This window comes from Anomaloglossus baeobatrachus, chromosome 11, assembly GCF_048569485.1.
Source record: "Anomaloglossus baeobatrachus isolate aAnoBae1 chromosome 11, aAnoBae1.hap1, whole genome shotgun sequence".
In the NCBI taxonomy this organism is placed as follows: domain Eukaryota; kingdom Metazoa; phylum Chordata; class Amphibia; order Anura; family Aromobatidae; genus Anomaloglossus; species Anomaloglossus baeobatrachus.
The window spans coordinates 72,683,358-72,703,201 of record NC_134363.1 but is presented as its reverse complement, the minus strand read 5'-3'; the positions used below and the strand labels follow the sequence as shown (position 1 = coordinate 72,703,201).

Below are 19,844 nucleotides of genomic sequence, written 5' to 3'. Positions count from 1 at the left end.
CCTTGTTGCCTTCCTCCAGGAGTCTGATGATGCACACCAGGGGGTGGGCCAGGCGGTTGGCTCCGCCCACCAAGGAGCTCACAGCTCTGGAGGCAGGAAGTGTCAGGCAGATGAGCCCAGGGTGAGCCTGTGTCAACAGCAGAGTAGCCCGGGTGGGGCTAGAGTAAACAACAGAGAAGTGAAAGTGAAGGAAAGAAAAGTGGAAAAGGAGGAAAGCAAGAAGTGGTGACAGAGCAGAGAGTGTGCAAGCCTGAGAGCCCAGCTTTGTGTAGGGCCAGAACAGCAAGGTCAGCGACGGCGGTGACTGTCTGGAGGGGGACCGTTTGGAAGTTCCTGGAAGGACCCCGTTGGCTGTGTGCCCGGTGGTCTGGAGCAGTGTTCCGAAAGACAGTCAGCACCAGGGCAGGGGCCTCTCGGACCCCGGCAAGGCTAGGAGTCGCCAAATTTGCCGAATCCGTCAGTGAAGGGGACGTAGATTCCCCCAACAACCAAGTCCCGATAGAAGGCAACAGCCCAACCCATACAACAGAGGCACCGCCACCGCCAGGGCACCAGTCTCTGAGGGCCAGCGCCTGCGGGCAAAGTGTAGTGCTCCTCCGGCCCAGCTTGAAGCCGGGGAGCGGGTTACCGGTGGGGACCCATCGCAACCAACCGTACATACAGGTGCAAGGAAGAGGGACATCACCGTCACCTACCGGGAAAGCAAAGCAGCCGTCTGTGGGACCGTCCTACCAGCCGTTTGGTTTACCGTACAAACTGTGTCCACGTCTCAGGCTGAGTGAGTACCACAGTGCCGCAAGGCACAGCGCTGTCCCCGCGTCCCTGCGCCCACCAGGCCCTGCACCTCCCAAGCCATCACCGGGCCCCGGGATCACCAACCCCTACCCACGGAGGGGCAACACAACACCTGGCTGCTCCCCATCACCATCCCCGGGATCCCCGCATTGAGCAGCGGTGGTGCTACACATCACCACAACCGTGGGTGGCGTCACGAACTATAACAATCCCCCACACCCAACAACAAACCCCCTTTCACTCACGGGCGAGGAGTGTCGCTCGAGAAACCCCGGGATCCGGTCCACCGCTCGAGCCACCACTGAGCCGCTGCCGGACCCGAGCAGAAGGGGTGAGCGCGGTGTGCTGACACCCTCCTCCCCGCCCGCGACATATGATGGGCCAGCCTCTGGGCTACTCAAGTCTGTCTGTGTAGACCCTTGGGATTTGCTACTCGACAAGTAACTGGAGGCATTTTCTGCTAGCCAACTCGTTACCTGTTCGCACTGTTCATGGAGCAAGAGTGCTTTCCTACCTGGACAAGAAAATTGGGATAGGAAGGCAGAGGTAGATAAAGCATGAACCTTTTTTTTGGCTTGATCACACTGCTTGGGCGACCACCAGTGTCACTACCACCTCGTCCACGGCTCTTACCCCCTCTTTTTCCCATTTTTTTGTTTTGATTATTAAAGGTGAATACTTTAAGGTGACCTTTTCTACAGGTAATGGAACAACACTTATGCTGGGTTGTTAGACTTGTGTGAATAGTTTCTCACGATAGCTGTTTCTGTAAGTCTAAAAACCAAAAGGTACCTTTATTGAACAGACTACCACTTGGAGTAGTCGACAAAGATGTTGTGAATGTTTTTCAGCCCCAAAAGAAAACAGGCTTTGACACCACTTCTATTTTAGTATTGTTTTTGGTACTCAGACTGTGTTTTAGTAAGAGCAGGACACTATGTAGGTTCTGTAAAATATGAAGCCCCCAAAATTACACCAGGTGGCTGATAGGAAAGTACTGGCCTTGAGGCAGAAGTTGTGACCCTGACACCGAGTAGTAATAAAAATTGGGTAACACTGAGACTGTGTGTTAGTTGCAGCAAGCCACTATGTAGGTTCTGTAAGATAGGAAGCCCCCCAAAATATGCTAGCTTGTTGCTAGGAAGGTACTGGACTTGAGGCAGAAGTTGTGACCCTGACAACAAGTATTGATAAAAATTGGGTAACACTGAGACTGTGTGTTAGTTGCAGCAAGCCACTAGGTAGGTTCTGTAAGATAGGAAGCCCCCAAAAGTATGCTACGTTGCTGTAGGAAGGTACTGGCCTATCTGTCTCTGTCTGTCTCTGTCTCTTTCCCTGTGTGCTTTTTTCTCTGTCTGTGCCTGTCTGTCTGTCTCTCAGTCTGTGTCCATCTGTCTCTCCACCGACATCATATTACCTCACACATAAGCTTCTTATACTATGAATAATATCCTTTGTTAATATAGCAACCAATCACACCTCTTATTATTATTATCCTGTAGCTCACAGCTCCATTCACTTTAATAGAGGCATGTTTTTTGGAGAGTAACTGTAAAATGCAGGGTTAAAGTTTCTTGTCAAAAGATAGCCTATGACGTTCCCTGAGTCACATGGGGTGTGTGTGCAAAATTTCGTGATTGTAAATGCAACGGTGCGGATTCCTTTAGCGGACACACACACACACACACACACACACACACACACACACATGCATACATACTGTACATACACACACATACACTCAGCTGTGTGTGTGTGTATATATATATATATATATATATATATACACACACACACACACATATTTTATCTATTTAGTGCAACATAGTTTTCTCTTTTGCCCTTCTGTTAATCAATGTCAAAGTTTACATCGGTGGAGTGAAGTTTAAGCAAATCTGTTCCTATCCAAATTTATCCTGACTGACCCTCAGTTTACATTTGTGTACAATGTGGACAAACAGTGATCGTCCCTCTATCCATATCACTGTAATACCCTGTGTATATCCAGCTGCAGGCACGATACTTAAAATTAACCCAAGTACATTAAAACAAATATTCAAAGATATAGTGAAAAATAGTTCACTTCATGATTTATTTTGATATCTGCAAAATATTCTGTACAGTACACAGTGCTTGAAAAATACCTCAAATAGTAAATATATAACTTTCACATAAGCAATCTGATAGGGGTCAGGCATATCACCATGACTGAGGAAAATAGAGTATACACATGATACACAAGGAAGTCATTAGTGGATAATCTTCCATTTTATCTACCAGAAAAGAGAAAAATAGGACTAGAAAAAAAAGGAATGAAACAAGCAAATTACAGAACAAACTGATATTTAGACATTTTACCTGTTTCATCTTTCCTTTTTTATCAGTACTTTCTATTATTTCACAATACCAGACGGCTTTGTGCGTATCAGGATCCCTAAATGTGGTTCTTCAACATAAAGAATTAAAAAACATTTTTTTATTACTTTAGAGATGGTGTCCACCGGTGCGCCTGTCTGATTGCTATTGAGCTTGAGTAAGTTCTAGTGAGAATGGGCCACCAGTAACATAATGTCAAGTTGCTGCATCTTCCAATCACTGATGTCTACAGTGATAAGACATTGTAATTAGTGCTGGGTGAGTGTCACTTGGCACTGCTCGTTAGTCAATCGAGCATCGGGGTGGTCGGGTACTTGCGGAGCTTGGCCAAGTAACGCGGGTTCTCGGATATTTAGTCCATGAAAAAATGACCACAACGCACTGGCTTGCTTCATTGCATGATGTGTGCTAGCACCCCAGGGAGAGTCAGTTTACTTGTGTCAAGCTCGTCCGAGCATCTAAACAGCTCGAATTGAGTCACGAACATTCGAGCATTTTAGTGCTTGCCCTACACTAATTATAACCACATCTACAGTATACTCAGGCTTGATAAAGACTGCAGGAGATCCTGACCAGGATATTCTTTATTTTCTGATTTTTTACAGTAATGAAACTTAGAGAAATGTACATGTAAGTACCTATAAAGAACATTGCCATAAAGCCCCTGTCATATAAATAGATGATATGATGCATTTTAGAAATAATTCTTCATAAAATTGACCTGGCAGTTTGACCCATGCAGGCCCTGAAAGCCAAAAGAAGATACTCTGGAGTCTTTGCACTGCTGGGCCTCGGGTACCTAGGGATTTAGGATATTGGTCCTTATTTCAGCAAGGGTTGTCCTATTTCAGACACTGATCTGCCCCAGCTACAGTATGTTAAAATACAGCAAACCGCTCTATACTCTCTTTTCCCGATTCAATCTGGGAGTCTCCACCACTGTTCCCGTTGTCTCGAATTGGCAGCAAACCAGTCAGCTTAGAGGCTTAAAAGGAAAGCCCCCTTTTGAGCCCACAAATTATTTGCCACTCTGTTGATGTCAGGTCCACAACCAGTGTCAGACGTGGGGATCAGCAGTGGCTTCTGGTATATATCCCCATCCTGGTATATATCCTTATCCTGGTATATGTTCACATCATGGCTCCATCCCGATAAATGTCCCCATCCTGGTATATGTCCACATAATGGCCGCATTCTGGTATATTTCCCCATCCTTGTATATGACCACATCATGGCCCCATCCTGGTATATGTCTACATCATTCTTACGTCAGCTGCAGGAAGGATCACTGCATCCCATGCCCGGGACTATGGGCATGGGTAGCAGTGAATATTCATTCTCTTTAATAGAAGCACACTTGATCGACCAGCAGCTGCAGTAAGCTGGTGGCTGGGTGATGACGTGTGCTGCTATTAAAGAGAATGAATATTCACTTGTATTTATTTTTTTTTTTTTTTAAATTGCAGCTGGGGTAAAATAATATCCGAAAGGGGACAAGCCCTTTTAGATTGAATCCATATTTGTCCTGGAGTTCTAGCCTTAATATTTATTTGGATCATTATATAAAAGTCTAAATAGTTAAAACTTCTGACCTAGCCTTCTCAAAGTCAAAGTGAAAATTTCACAATCCTAAAGTTAAAGTCTTATGTGTCCTAGTATAATACAGCACATTACAATACAAATCATATAATATTGGATAGAAGGTAAACTATCAGGCTGTGGAATACAATTTCCATGACGAGAGAACAGAGGTAGAAATAGTGGATAGAACAGTTACAGTAAGTGACATAAACCACTTTTCCAAAAATATCCTTACGATTGTCATCCTGCCTCATAAATCATCACGCATCATATAACACGTAGAAACTCCCCCAGCCCTTTTCTGATTGTGCCACCAGATATGATGACATCATTTGCCTGCCTGTGACATCACCTGTACTTGCTCAATGTGATGAAAGAGTTCCTTTTATTCTATAGCGATGAAATTGCTAAGACCTCTGATGCCACATAGCTTCGATTAGTCTTAAAGATGACTAAACGTGATAAGATGCCATCAGGGGTCTACATGTATTTTGATTTTCCAAGTTTAGCTATCAAGCTTTGACATTAGTACTGGCTCTCCACAATGTGACATTGTGTTACCTGGTCATTTTCTGCATCAAAGAAGAAAAAAGGAATTTAAAAAAAATAGATACAAGTGCCTGGAAACCTCCACTGTACAACAGAAAAGATACATGTATGAAACATATTTATAAGTCGTATCCTCTATGCAATTTTGGATTGATTTGTCTGCAATTTCCATCTGGTGATGTGTGTAATGTGTAAGTTGTTGTGCCTTTGTCGGCCACTCCTTATCCGCCTATAAACTATTATCCTATCATAAACATAATTGCATTTTATTCTCCCTTACATGTTATAATAATTTTGCCAGCTTGTGTTGCATACTGGAAATGAAGGTGGGCAAGTTCAAGTATCGTAGCCTTCCTCGAATCTCTCTAATCAAAGGTAAACATCATGAAGATTGAAGTGACCTCTTCATCACATCAAGTATAGAGTAAGTGGTTTGATCAGAAGGACCTCAGTAACATGTTCCAGGACTTGTTTGGCCAATGTCCTCTTTTTGTATTTGAAGATCTCAACGTTTCTAAATGCTATTCTGGAGCTGAAGGTAGTCTTGGTCGAGGTTTGGCTTCTGCAGTTCCGTTGGTTGATGCATAAGGGCATGCTTCTGTTCCATTATTCCAAGACGTCGATCTGTTAATTGAATGTTTCCCTCCACCAATGTTTAGCAGGTTTTCACTCGTGGGATCTGCAACAATTAAGAGAGAAATTTTCATAATTTTTAGAGGTCAACATATCACATGAATTTAAAGAATAAAATAGAAGGAGGAAAGATATGTAGTCATGCAACCAAAGAGCTTTAAGGGAACTTTTCACCAGGATTTTCCTATACAAGCTATGGCCACAATCTTTAGAGCCTTTTTTTTTTACGGTATTCTAGTAAGGCAAAGTCCTCTATCCCCTCTGCATATCACAAAAATACATTCGATGCTTCCTCTCTCATCACCAGCATGGGCCTTCTGCCCTCCATGTAGATGACATGTCCTATGTTTTCTACACAGTGTCCCCTAATCGTACTCCTGTGCAGGCATACTTTGTTCTGCCCTACTGTGGGCAGAGCAAAGTACTGTAATGTGAATGCACTAGCTTTAATTCTAGGTCATTGAAGCTCTTGTGCCTCTACCGGTGCATGCCCATTACAGAACTTTGCTCTGCTCCGGCAGGGTAGAACGATGGACGCCTGCTCAAGAACACAAATGAGACATTGTGCGCATGATATAGGATGTGTCATCCACATGAAGCAGGACAGGAGGAAGGTGTTTCAACGCGAGAAAAGGCACCGAAACAAGACTAGGGATGCCCATCGGACAAGACCATGCCGTATGGGGGATTATAAAAGGTATTTATACCATGCAAAGGGGATTTCAAACTTATATACAGCTTACTAGAATTTTGTAAAAGAGGCCATAAAGGTGGTGGTCATAGTTTATGTTGGTAAAACCTGGTGACATGTTCCCTTTAACTTGGACTATTACACTTTATACAGCTTTACTAAGAGGATGTACATGTATAGATTAGTTATCACTGAAAACCTTGCAGAAAACCTCTGCCAATAAATGTGTGTTATGATAGTATAAGGGAAAAATTCCTTGGTGGATCATCTCTTACTGTATTCCAGTGATGTTTGTATAACAATGCTGGGAACACCATCGGTTAGAGGACCTACAATCTACAAAAGATGTGAAAAAGTTTTATTGCCAGTAACTCCAATTTCTTAAGTAAAGTTTCCCCACTCTAACATAAATGCCAGGGTGTGCACAATGTCATGTACCTCATAAAAAACAAAAACATTTCTATATCTCAAAACACAACACTACTTCCAATTTTTCTGCGATGATTGGGAAGATGATATGGTGGTTCCCAACGCAGAATACACAAGTAGAAGAGATGCCTTCACTATGTTCATAACTGCATTACTAAAATGGCAGACCAGGCATATATTGTTAGGCAGGCGTAGTGATAGAGGGATCTCTTTCTGTCTGTCTAACCACTTAGATGCCATAGTTGCTATTGAGAAATTGATATTAATAAACTAAGATCAAAGTTATCTCTCTGGGTTTGCAGTACATGCAGAAGGTACTTTCCAAAAGCGCAGTAATTTGTTCTTTCATTTTATCTACCAGCAAAGAAAAAAGTAAGATTAGAAGGAAGACATTCAAACAAATGAAGACATGTGCCACGGGTGACAGACAGTCATGTGGCGGCCGGCTATAGGAGGTGGCAGCACTTGGCTGCGCAAACTGCTCCGTGACCTTCTATCATTCCTGCTTGGTGTGTACAGTATGGTATACTATGTATCTCCTCTACTTGGTTTTCATCCCTTTCCCTTTAGGACCCTGCGGACTTCCTCACCATATCAGCTGTTTTCATCAGCACTTCCCTTTGTGTCCTTAAATTCTTATTCTTATTCTTAAATTCCCTCTTATTCTGTGCTGGTGATAGGTCTAATACCCTTAACAAGTCTTCAATGCAAGCAGTTGGCTTGTATTCATCTAAAGAGACTTTGTTATTGCAGTTCCTGTCCCTGAGTCATCTGGAGATAAAAGTTATTAACCACTTCACGACCGAGAACATAATGGTACGCCCTAAATCATGAAGAGGAGATTACCTCTGGCTCCTGCAGTGATCTGAAGGTGATTTCTGCACATGTCAGCTGATTTGAACAGCTGACATGCACAGCTATCAGGCTCGCGTTGATCCCCAATCCACTCTCACCTGTTAACCCCTTAAATTGCGCTGTCAAAATGTGACAGCGCACTTTAAAGCACCACAGCAGGGAATGCACCTTTTGCCATCTGACGCCTCGTGACGTGATCATGGGAAACCGATGGTTGTCATGGTAGCACAGGGTCATGTGATGACTCCTGTCAGTATCATGAAGTAGTTCCTGTTACAGCCGGCAGAGCACCGGCTGTAACAGAAACGCAGCACTTCTGCTGATCAGAGATGTACAGCTCTAATCAGGAGAAATGAATCAGTGATCAGACTGCTGAAACTTATAGCTCCCTAGAGGGACTAGTAAAATTAAAAAAAAAAGTAAAAAAAAAAACTTTAAAAAATTAAAAAAGTAAAACAAAAATAAAAGTTTAAATCACCCCCCATTCACCACATTGAAAATTAAAGGTTTAGAAAAATAAAATATATGCACATATTTGGTATCATCGTGTTCAGAAATGCCTGATCTATCAAAATATAAAATCAATTGATCTGATCGGTAAATGGCATAGTGGAAAAAAAATTCCAAACGACAAAATTACATTTTTTAGTCGTCGCAAATTTTGTGCAAAATGCAATAACAGGAGATCAAAACTTGGATTCTGCACAAAAATTAAAAACATCAGCTCAAGACACAAAAAGTAAGCTATCACTGAGCCTCATATGCCAAAAATGAGAAACAAACTTCTGAATTTTTTTTTAACCCTTTCAAAAAAGTAAACTTATTCATGTTTGATGTCTATGAACTCATACCGACCTGAGGCATCACAGCGATACATCAGTTTTACCATATAGTGAACAAAGTGAATAAAATACCCCAAAAACAACAGTCGTGCAATCACTCTTTTTTTGCAATTTTTACACACTTGGAATTTTCCGTTTTCCAGTACACTATATGGTAAAACGTATGGTTTCACTTAAAAGTACAACTCGTCCCGCAAAAACAAGCCATCATATGACAAAATTGATGGAAAAGTAAAAAAAGTTATGGCTCTCAGAAGAAGGGGATAAAAAAAATGAAAAATCACCTGGGTGTGAAGGAATTAATTTACGTTCTCCCTGTTTATGATCCCTGTGTCTTCTTTAGAGCTTAGTGGGGTTGACTAGTGCTCACCCCATCCGTTCCCTACCGAGGGCCTATTTCTGGGTCAGCCAGGGTCAGGCATCTGACTTGGCACATAGATGCAGAGTTTGGTCAGGAGTCACTGTGATGGTGTGATATTGTGGGTTATGTACCATTTTGTGTGGGTTAATGTTTAAGCGTGGTTCACTGTCCATTATTTGTATTGCTTGTGTGCACATTGTATTGTCTGCAGGGTTACAACTCTTTGAAGCGCTTCTGTCCCTAGGTGTGGGGGAGGGGGCCTGGAATCCACCTAACTTTGCTTACCTGGGGGGATGAAGCAGTCTGTTTGAGAACTTGAAGAGAGAAGGACGAAGATTGATCCTCTGAGCTGAAGGTGACACCCCAGAGAGCCTATGAGAACCCCAGATTTCCCTGGAAAAGGACTGCTCGACGATTGTGACTTATCCCCGGGACATTTATGCCGTTACTGGAATATTTTACACTCTGTGTGGTGAATTATTTGATGGACATTCTGGATTGCATGGAATAAATGCTCTTTGGATTGCTCATTCGTCTCTCGCTCTGTTGATTGTGTGATATGGGAGAAGGACCATGTCACAGTCACCATCTCCCCTTCCCTAGACACAGAGTTTCCCTTTCACTGTTTGCTTGGTACTTCCCCATATCTAGCGTATAAAAATGGTATAAATATTACACATATTTAAGGACTATTAAACTTTGTATACTTTTTTCCAATTTATTAACATATATTGTGTTTTAATTGTGTATAATTGTGTTTTATACTTTTGATGTAAATTATCTTATGGTCAAATATGACCTTTCTCTGTTTGATAATGCAAATTGTAACAACCTCTTATTTGCAAATGTTTCAGTGTCTAGATATCACCCTGGAATTCTATTGATTCCTTCTCAGAATGTGTCCATTGATTGTGGGGAAGATGCTGTTCAAGAGGATTCAGCATGTCTGACCCCTGGCACTGAGCGCATTAGCAGATATTCTGAGATGGAATCAGCACACCAGGCATCATATCGAGTATGTAAGCAATATCAAGAAAAATGAGCTTTCGTAAGAATTATTTAAATGGAAAAATGATTGTTTTTCGTGTCATCTAAAATGAAATTATACAGTATCTATTTGCAGGACAACTGGATTCACACAAGCATATAAAAATCGTCAGTTTCACCCAGAAAATTCGGATTTTTTTTCTCATATTTACAAGACCATTTTCATTTTCCTAAGTTAAAGAATTGCCATGTTTCTGTAAAAATCGAATGCTACACGGGGGCTGTGTGTGGCATTCTGCAAATTTCTTTCACACGCCAGTGAAAAAAATTGCTAAGCTGCACTGCCATATTAAATAACTCTGGTCCTAGTGTTGTCTTTTTTTTTGTCACTCTCTGCCCTTATTCACATTGAGATCTGTTTTGACATGGTAAGGTTTTATCACTAGAGAGTGTAGGTACCATCCCAATTTGGGTACACTTTGATGTGGTGGGCAAGCTTTATGCTTACTTGATCATAAACAGTGCTTGCTAGGTATCCTATGTTATTTTCTTATATGCACTATTTCTTTTTACTTATTTACAGCAGAGTGTATATACATCGAATTTTTATCCTAGGGTTTCTTTGTTTAACCCCTTCACAATCTTTGACATAACAGAATGTCCTAAATCATGAAAGAGTGATGACCACCAGCTGCTGTTGTGAGCTGGTGGTGATCCCTGCACATGTCTGCTGATTTAAACAGGAGACATGTATGTCTTAGGCCGGTTTCACACATCCGGCTTTTTGCCGTTTTGCCGGATGCGGCGCTCTCCCGTACAGTTAATATAGTACAATGACAGCGCAACAAGCGCTGGTCACATGCTGTCATGTGACCGGAGCATGTGACCCGGAAGTTACAGCGCTGTCACTGTACTGTATTAACTGTACGGGACAGTGCCGCATCCGGCAAAACGGCAAAAAGCCGGATGTGTGAAACCGGCCTTACAGGCACAGGTGGATGCATAATCCACCCGCACCTGTTAGCCCCTTAAATCACAATGTCAAAATGTGACAGCACAATTTAAAGCACCACAGCGGGAAACGTGCCTTTCTCCGCCACCATTGGAAACCTAGTGATGCGATCAAGTGGAGCTGATGGTTGTCATGGCAGCACAGGGTCATGTGATGACTCTTGTCGCTATCATCAAGTACTTCCTGTTAGAGCCAACAGAGCAGCAGCTGTGACAAGAACGGAGCATGTCTACTGAGATTGAGAAATGACTTATCAATCAAACTGCTGATCAGCCCCTAGGAGGACTAGTAAACTAAAAAGTGAAAAAAAAAGTTTTAAAAATGTAAAAAAACTAAAAGTTCAAATCACCCCCCATTGAAAATTAAGCGGTTAAAAAAATTAAATATGGACACACATTTGGTATCACCGCATTCAGAAATGCCCGATCTATCAAAATATAAAATAACTTAATCTGATCGGTAAACGGCGTAGCGGCAAAAAAAATTCCAAATGCGAAAATTACATTTTCTGGTCATCGCAAATTCTGCGCAAAATGCAATAACAGGCGATTAAAACATAGCATCTGCACAAAAATTAAAAAAATCAGCTCAAGATGCAAAAAATAAGCCATATCTGAGCCCCATATCCCCCAAAATGAAAATACTACGGGTTGCGAAAAACGATATCAAAAGTGCGGCATTTGTTTTGGACAAATATCTGATTTTTTTTTAACCCTTTTGATAAAAGTAAACCTATACATGTTTGGTGTCTACAAACTCATGCCGACCTGAAGCATCACAGCAACACATCAGTTTTACTATATAGTGAACACGGTGAATACAATATTCCCAAAACCATCGTGCAATCATACTTTTTTTGCAATTTTTGCCCACTTGGAATTTTTCTACTGTTTTCCAGTACAATATATGGTAAAACGTATGGTTTCATTTAAAAGGACAACTTGTCCCACAAAAAACAAACTCTTATATGGCAAGATTGGCAGAAAAATAAAAAAGTTACGGCCCTCGGAGGAAGGGGAGCAAAAAACGAAAAATGGAAAATTGCCCGGTCATGAAGGGGTTAATAGCCAGTGTGAACATCCTGATATAAGTTGCACGTACACCAACCCATACTCCGGCTTATTCTTTTGGTTTTGCTTGTAGTCTCTTGTACTCAGTACAAATAAGGTGTGGCCCCCGTTTCCCTGAGCTGGGCAGTTTATTATGACGCTTCCCATGGCTGTGTGTCCATAGCCGGGACCCAGCCGTTCTCTGCCCTTAGTTACATTGAGGTCTGTTCTGACACATGGTGAGGTTTTCACATTAGAGATTGTAGGGCCCATCCTGATTTGAGTACACCTTGTCGTGGTGGGATGGCTTTATCCTTATCTGATTAAAAACAGTGTTTGCTAAGTACCCTATGTTATTTATTTATATGCATTTTTGCTTTTTACTTCTTTACAGAAGAGAATATGCACATATTATTTTTTATCTTACATTTTATTTATTTTTGGATAGTAGTAAGACCGTAAATACAATTCTGTGAACGAGCCCTAAGGGGCAGTACCACCTTGATGTACCACCATCTATGTGGGCAGCACAACCTTTGTTTATACACAGGGATATGCTGCCAACCAACAATATTTTTTTGGGACCACATAAGAATATGTGAAGAGCAAGAACCAAACGTTTCGTCATTTGGTCGCATGTTTACACTTGGGAATGATCGGTAAGAGTGTTCATTCTACAAATCATATCCCATGTAAATGGCCCTTTAATTGTCCAATCTACCTAGTTGTTCAGATGATATACAATTCAATCTCATTTAACTTTCTCCTTTCTCAGAAAAGAAAAATATTATTAAATATTTATCTCAATTGCGGAAGAAGACCTAGGGACATTTAGTCAAATGGTATTTATTTTTGGTTTTAGAACGAAATGTTCTTAACGTATCTGTATCATGACATTTTTCACGGTGCTTGAATTTCCATGTATGAGATTCGTTATGGCACACGTTCGCTCACCTGCATTCTTTTTCTGAGAATTGACTTTGCAGTTTGTCTCTTCCTGAAGTCTTTTCTCAAACTTCCGAACATCTTCAAGGGACATGCCTGTAACCATATTTAGATATCATCGTTATAGGTAAAGGGTCGTTGGCAATCAATCACATCCTTACATCCAGGAACACTAAAATAGGGTCTCATGTCTTACATCACACAGTAAACAGATGGATTTGTGAATGCCTAGTGATTTTTGCCATCGGCAAAACACAACAAGAGAAAATACCCGCATGTTAATTAAATCACTCTGGCCACACGCTGTGACTTCATCTGTTAAGCTGGCCCCAAATCCCCATATGTGCCAGCCCAAAACAATGTAATCAGAAAACAAAGCGATACTTATCATATTATTAACACATTATTAGGAATAGACCCTACAATACACGTTACCTTGACAAAGGCAGAAGCACAGCAAAGTCCTACCATCATACTCAAAAATCACCATGTTTGTATATGTATTTAATCGCTGCCAGTAATAAGGATTTTTTTAAGGAACTATTGGAATTTTTCAAAAAATTAATCTTTAGTGGGTCCCATTTTAGACACAATAATAGTCCTCTCACTAGATATCACAATACAAACTGCATAAACTATTAAAGGGAATCTGTCACCAGATTTGGCGAATATAAGCTGCGGCCACCACCAGTGAGCTCTTATATACAGCATTCTAGAATACTGTATATAAGAGCCCAGGTAACGCTGTATAATGTAAAAAAACACTATTATAATACTCACCTGGGGTGGTCCGGTTTGATGGATGTCACTGGTCTCCGGTCCAGCACCTTCTCTCTCCAGTCTGGCGAATCCTTTCTGCTGCAATCTTCGTTCTCCTTCTATCCAGCCCAGTGTGGATGATGCATCTACGTCATCCACACAGGCCAACATTGTGGTCCTGCGCAGGCGCACTTTGATTTGCCCTGCTCAGGGCATATTAAAGTACTGGAATGCACAGACATGGGGAAAGGTTAAAGAACCTTAATGCTGGCTAGTATGCATAATGTAGGATGCGTCATGCACAAGGGCCTCAGAAGAAGGAGGACGGCGATCAGAACAGAGAGGAGACACTGGACCAGAGAGAGGAGGCACCGTACTGGAGAGCAGTGACACCCATCGGTCCAGACTGCACCATACGTGAGTGTAATAAAAGTGATATTTACATTCTACACAGTGACCTGGGCTTTTATACAAAGTATTCTAGAATGCTGTATATAAGAGCTCATTGATGGTGGCCGTAGCATATAGTCTTCAAATCTGGTGTCTCAGGTTCCCTTTAAAGAGTTTGTCCAGTACTTCATATTGATAGTTTATCTTTAGGATCAGTTATCGATATCAGATTGGTGGGGGGTGAGACACCCGGCACCTTTATCAATCAGGAGGTGCATCCTGAACTGATTAGTTGCAAAACAGAACAGCACAGCTCCATCAACCATATAGTAGCTGCAGTGGATACTGCAGATCCACGTTTGTTCATTAGAATAGGGGCAAATGTGCAGAACTAGGCCACGGCAACTAGATAGAGTTGTGCTCTTCAACACTACAACTGATCACATCCTGCAGCCGCCGGCATCGAGAGCCGCTGATCAGAAGGGGTCCTGGGTTGGAAAACCCTACTCATCTGATTTTGATGACTAATCTTAACTATACGCTATGAATATAAAGTACTGGAAAGCCTCTTTAAATAAAGGTTTTAGACTTCATGAGCCTGATGCAGTTATTTTTAAAATCTATGTTAGAATGACATGCGCATGTTATGAGTCTGGCTAGAGCTGGGCACAGCTTACGTTAGGGAGTCTGGTAACAAATCCACATTACAATCCCTCAATGCATTTGGGGCAATTCTTTCTAGAATCTATTTTTATGGGATAATTCACAATAAGGGTTTGTTCAGACTGCAGTAATTTTTGCAGTTCGTAAAATACTGATTGAATTTCATCAGTGTTTTGGATCATATTTTCATCAGTTTGGTCAGTGTGCTCATTTTTACTGTTTGATCAGTTGTTGTCATATGCGAGTAAAACAAACGTTCAAGCTTCTCTTATATTATGTGAAAAACGGCACAACATATGGATGGCACCCCAGTTTGTCTGATTTCTTTCACAGATTCATAGACTTTCACTGGCAGAAATAATGCACTGAATATGTAGTGGCTGGTCTGAACGGAGCATAAAATTACAGGTGTATTCCCATGTCCAAGATCCTATCCCAATATGTACAGCTAAAACCAGAGGTTTCCCTTCGTTCTCTATAAAGACACATCTGCAGGTTTTTCCCTCTGCTCTCTATAAAGACACATTTGCAGGTTTTTCTCATTACCTGACATGAAAATCATAATAAATCAGTTTTAGGTCAATTAGGAAGCAAAATTATTTATATTTGCCAAATACCAGAATAATGAGAGAGAGAGAATGTTTTAAGGCATTTTTATTACTTTCTGCAAAGTCAAAAGTTTCCATATATTTCATTAGTATTTGGGACTATTGACCTTAAGCTTTATGACTTGGGGCAAATGTTTTGGATTTTGTTCAACAAGCTTCTCCCAATAGTTGGTAGGAATTTGGGACCATTACTCCTGACAGAACTGGTTGGACTGAGTCATGTTTGTAGGTTGCCTTGTCGCACCGGCCTGTTCAGCTTTGCCCATAAATTTTCAATAGGATTAAGATCAGGGCTTTGTGATGGCCACTCCAAAACATTGACTTTACTATCCTTAAACCACTTTATAACCAGTTTGGCAGTATGCTTCGGGTCATTGGGCATTTGGCAGACCCATTCCGACCCAAGCTTTAAGTTCCTGGCTGATGTCTTGAGATGTTGCTTCAGTATTGCCACATAATCTTCTTTCCTCATGCTGCCATCTATTTTGTGAAGTGCACCAGTCCCTCCTGCAGCAAAACAACCCCACAACATGATGCGACCACCCACATGTTTCACAGTTGGGATGGTGGTCGTTGGCTTTTGAGCTTCTCTCTTTTTCCTCCAAATGTAACAATGGATATTTGGGTCAAAGAGTTCATTTTTAGTTATGTCAGATCACAGCACATGTCCCCAAAAATGAAACTCTTTGTTCCTGTGTGCATTTGCAAACATTAATCTGTTTTTTTTTGTAATGGCTTCCTCCTGGCAGAGTGGCCTTTCAGCCCATGTTGATACAGTACTTATTTCACTGTAGATAATGAAACAATCGTACCAGATTCCGCCAGCATCTTCAGAAGGTCTTTTGCTTTTGTTCTTGGGTGCATATTGTACCTAAGGATGAACCAGACTTGTGCAAGTCCACAATTCTCTTCCTGAAATCTTGGCTGATTTCTTTTGACTTTCCCATGATACTACACAATGAAGCAGTGTGTTTCAGGGGTGCATTAACATACATCCACAGGTGTGTCTCTAATTATCTCAGTTGTTGCCAATAAACCTATCAGAAGCTTTTAAAGACATGACATCATCATATGGGCTGATCCATATTGTTTAAAGGCATAGTACTCAGTGTATGTAAACTTTTGACTTTGCAGAAAGTGATAAAAATGCCTTAAAACTTTCTCTCTCTCTCATTAATCTGCCATTTGGCAAATATAAATAATTTTAATTCCTAATTGACCTAAAAAGGGAAAGGTTTATTCTGATTTCATGTTAGATAGTGAGACAAACATGCAGATGTGTCTTTTTAGATAGTGTATGTAAACTTTTGGTTTTAATTGTATGGCCAAATAATGACCTGTTATAAAAAAGACAGAAACAATTATAAATTACAAGGATTGTCTTGCAATATGGTCACTAATACAGGCTGCCAGTCATTAACTACGAAGCAGCAGGCACAGGTCTTCTGACGGATATATACGAAGCAGCAGGCACAGGTCATCTGACGGATATATACGAAGCAGCAGGCACAGGTCATCTGACGGATACATACAAAGTAGCAGGCACATGTCATGTGACGGATATATGCACATGGTTGTATGTGGAATCCATATTAGACTGACGTCAAAAAACGTAATGATAAATGGGGCCATGCCTTCAAGGTATACAACAGAACACTATTTGCTGTGCAGTATATTGTGCAGCACCAGATCTACCATGCTAAGTATAGACTAAGAGGCACAGGGTCATTCACATACACATAAGACTTACATTGTATAATGGCAGGGAATTTATTTTTAGATTTTGATGATATAATGCTAAGCAGCGGCCTTTGATCTTTGCTATACTTCCTTACAAAAGCAGCCCTGGTACAACACTAGCGACATGTTGTCTCAAAGCATCAAATAACAAGTAGACGTCAGGTACTCACCATACCACTCATCCATCCAAGCCACAGCTTGTCTGTGGCCTGCAAGTAAAATATCTTTGATGTTCTAAAAACAAATAAAACCAGTAATTACTATATGATCTTGTTTCATTAAGAACAAAGTTGCCTCACATTCATATTTTACTGGGACTGTCCCTATTTTACAGATATAATGGTTGAAAATTCAGGGATGTCTTTACCAAAATAGAAAGAGGCTTTTATAAACCCAAAAGTGGCTAATCCTCGATGGGGGTGGGAGTTTTCATAAACACCGAGTGGGAGTTTCCCATTCCGGGAGTGGGACTGACTGTATTTTTTGGACTATAAGACTCCTTTATAGACTGAGGCAGATTCCTATGCTCGATCAGATCGTTGTCACACTGTCCCTCCCGATCACTGATTTAAATGGCATCTCCCTCTCCCTACCCGACACTTATCGATGTGATTAGTGCAGGGCAGAAGATAGAACCGGACCGGATCTGCACATGACTGCTAGGTGCTTGTAAGCTGCAGGTCCCGGATTAGATGAAGGAGCTTTCTGGTAATATCATCAGCTAAATGCATGAAAGGTACTTGCATGAGGTAGAGTATACTGTTCATGCCATAATAAAAACAGTGTGTACGTAAATGCCACTGATATGTAGGAACGCAGCAAAGCTGTGCCTTTCTGTGTATGCAGCAGAGCTGTGTGTGTATGCAGCAGAGCTGTGTGTATGAATATAGCAGAACTGTGTTCGTGTGTATCCAGCAGAGCTGTGTAAGTATTTAAATATATTAGAGCTGTGCGTGTATATGAATATATTAAGGCTGTGTGTTTATATCAATGTAGCACAGCTGTGTGGACTCAGCATAGCTGTGTATGTATATAAATAAAGTAGAACTGTGTGTGCATATGAATATAGTAGAGATGTGTGTGTATATGAATACAGCCGAGCTGTGTCTGTATGTGTGTGTGCGTATGCAGGAGAGCTGTATGTGTATATAGCAGAGCTGTGTATGTATATGAATGTAGTAACTTAGTAAGGCTGTGTATGTATATGAATGCTGTGTGTGTGTATTCAGCAGAGTTGTTTGTGTATATGAATATAGTAGAGCTATGTGTAAATGATTATAGTAGAGCTGTGTGTGTATATGACTATAGTAGAGATGTGTGTTTATATGAAAGCAGCAGAGCTTTGTGTGTGTGTGTGTGCAGCAGAGCTGCACATATATGTGAATATAGGAGAGCTGTGTGGGTATATGAATATAGTAAAGCTGTGTATGTATATGAATATAGTAGAGATGTATAGTAGAGATGTGTGTATATGAATATAGCAGAGATGAGTGTATATGAATATAGTAGAGATATGTGTATATGTGTGTGTATATGAATGCAGCAGAGCTTTGTGTGTGTGTGTCTGTGTGTGTGTATGCAGCAGAGCTACGAATAATCCGAACAGGAATAGTTACTATTCACCCATCACTAATTATAACATGCACATTTCCATCTTTCCCTTCTGTTCCCCTCCCAGATAATTTCATGCCTCTTTCTATCAGGTGGTAAGAGCCCATGCAGGATGTCCCTCTCAGATAAACTACACATAATTACCAACAGTTACTATGCAAAATTTGGAACCCTTAAGCCCTGCCCACTAGGATTCCCAATAAGGCCAATAATACCATACACACTTTGGGGTGCAGTTTTACTAAGCCCCATCCATTGTGTAGTTTCATTGCTCTCCAAAATTGGGACTGTTAGCAAATATATTACAAAGCAACGGGGTGAGGAATTGGCCCACAAGAAATATATGGAAAGGATAACAAAAACCCATGCACCCTTGTCCTGGATGGCAAAGCTTGACCCAAAAAATGGGGCCCAATATGTTCTTGGATATACATATACACTTTCTTCTATATAAGCCTCTGCCCATATTTTACATCATGATGTTATCTGTTCATGACTTCTCGTTTGTAGACTATAGGCAGTGGTCCTCTACCTTTATGACCTTGAGAGACACATTCAGCTCTGAGAGAAAGTTGTGAACCCATCCAGCTCTGAGAGAGGGTTGCGAGCCCCATCCAGCTCATAGAGGGCCATGAGCCACATCCAGTTCTGAGAGAGGATCATGAGTCACATACAGGTCTGTGGAGGGTCATGAGCCACATCAAGCTCTAAAGAGAGTTTGTGAGCTACATCCAGCTCTGAGAGAAGCTCATGAGCCACATCCAGCTCTGAGAGAGAGTCGTGAGCCACATCCAGCTCTGAGAGAAGGTCGTGAGCCACATCCAGCTCAGAGAGGGTCATGAGTCACATCCAACTGTGAGAAAGGGTCGTGGGCCATATCCTTTTTGAGAAAGGGTTGTGAGCTCGATCCAGCTTTGAGAGAGGGTTGTGAGCCACATCCAGCTCTGAGAGAGGGTCGTAAGCCACAT

The 19,844-nt window shown here is 41.4% G+C and overlaps 1 protein-coding gene across 1 annotated transcript in view; it reads right to left on the bottom strand.

The window, feature by feature from the left end:
* Positions 1-2,863: 2,863 nt before the first annotated feature.
* Positions 2,864-19,844, bottom strand: part of LOC142256949 (cytoplasmic phosphatidylinositol transfer protein 1-like) — a 221,297-nt gene continuing 204,316 nt past the window's right edge. Inside the window, exons 8-10 of the mRNA XM_075328963.1 lie at positions 17,436-17,499; positions 13,115-13,201; positions 2,864-5,980 (exon numbers count right to left, since the gene is read on the bottom strand). Coding sequence (XP_075185078.1) covers positions 5,823-5,980; positions 13,115-13,201; positions 17,436-17,499 — 309 coding nt within the window. The 3' untranslated portion in view covers positions 2,864-5,822. The remainder of the gene's footprint in view (positions 5,981-13,114; positions 13,202-17,435; positions 17,500-19,844) is intronic.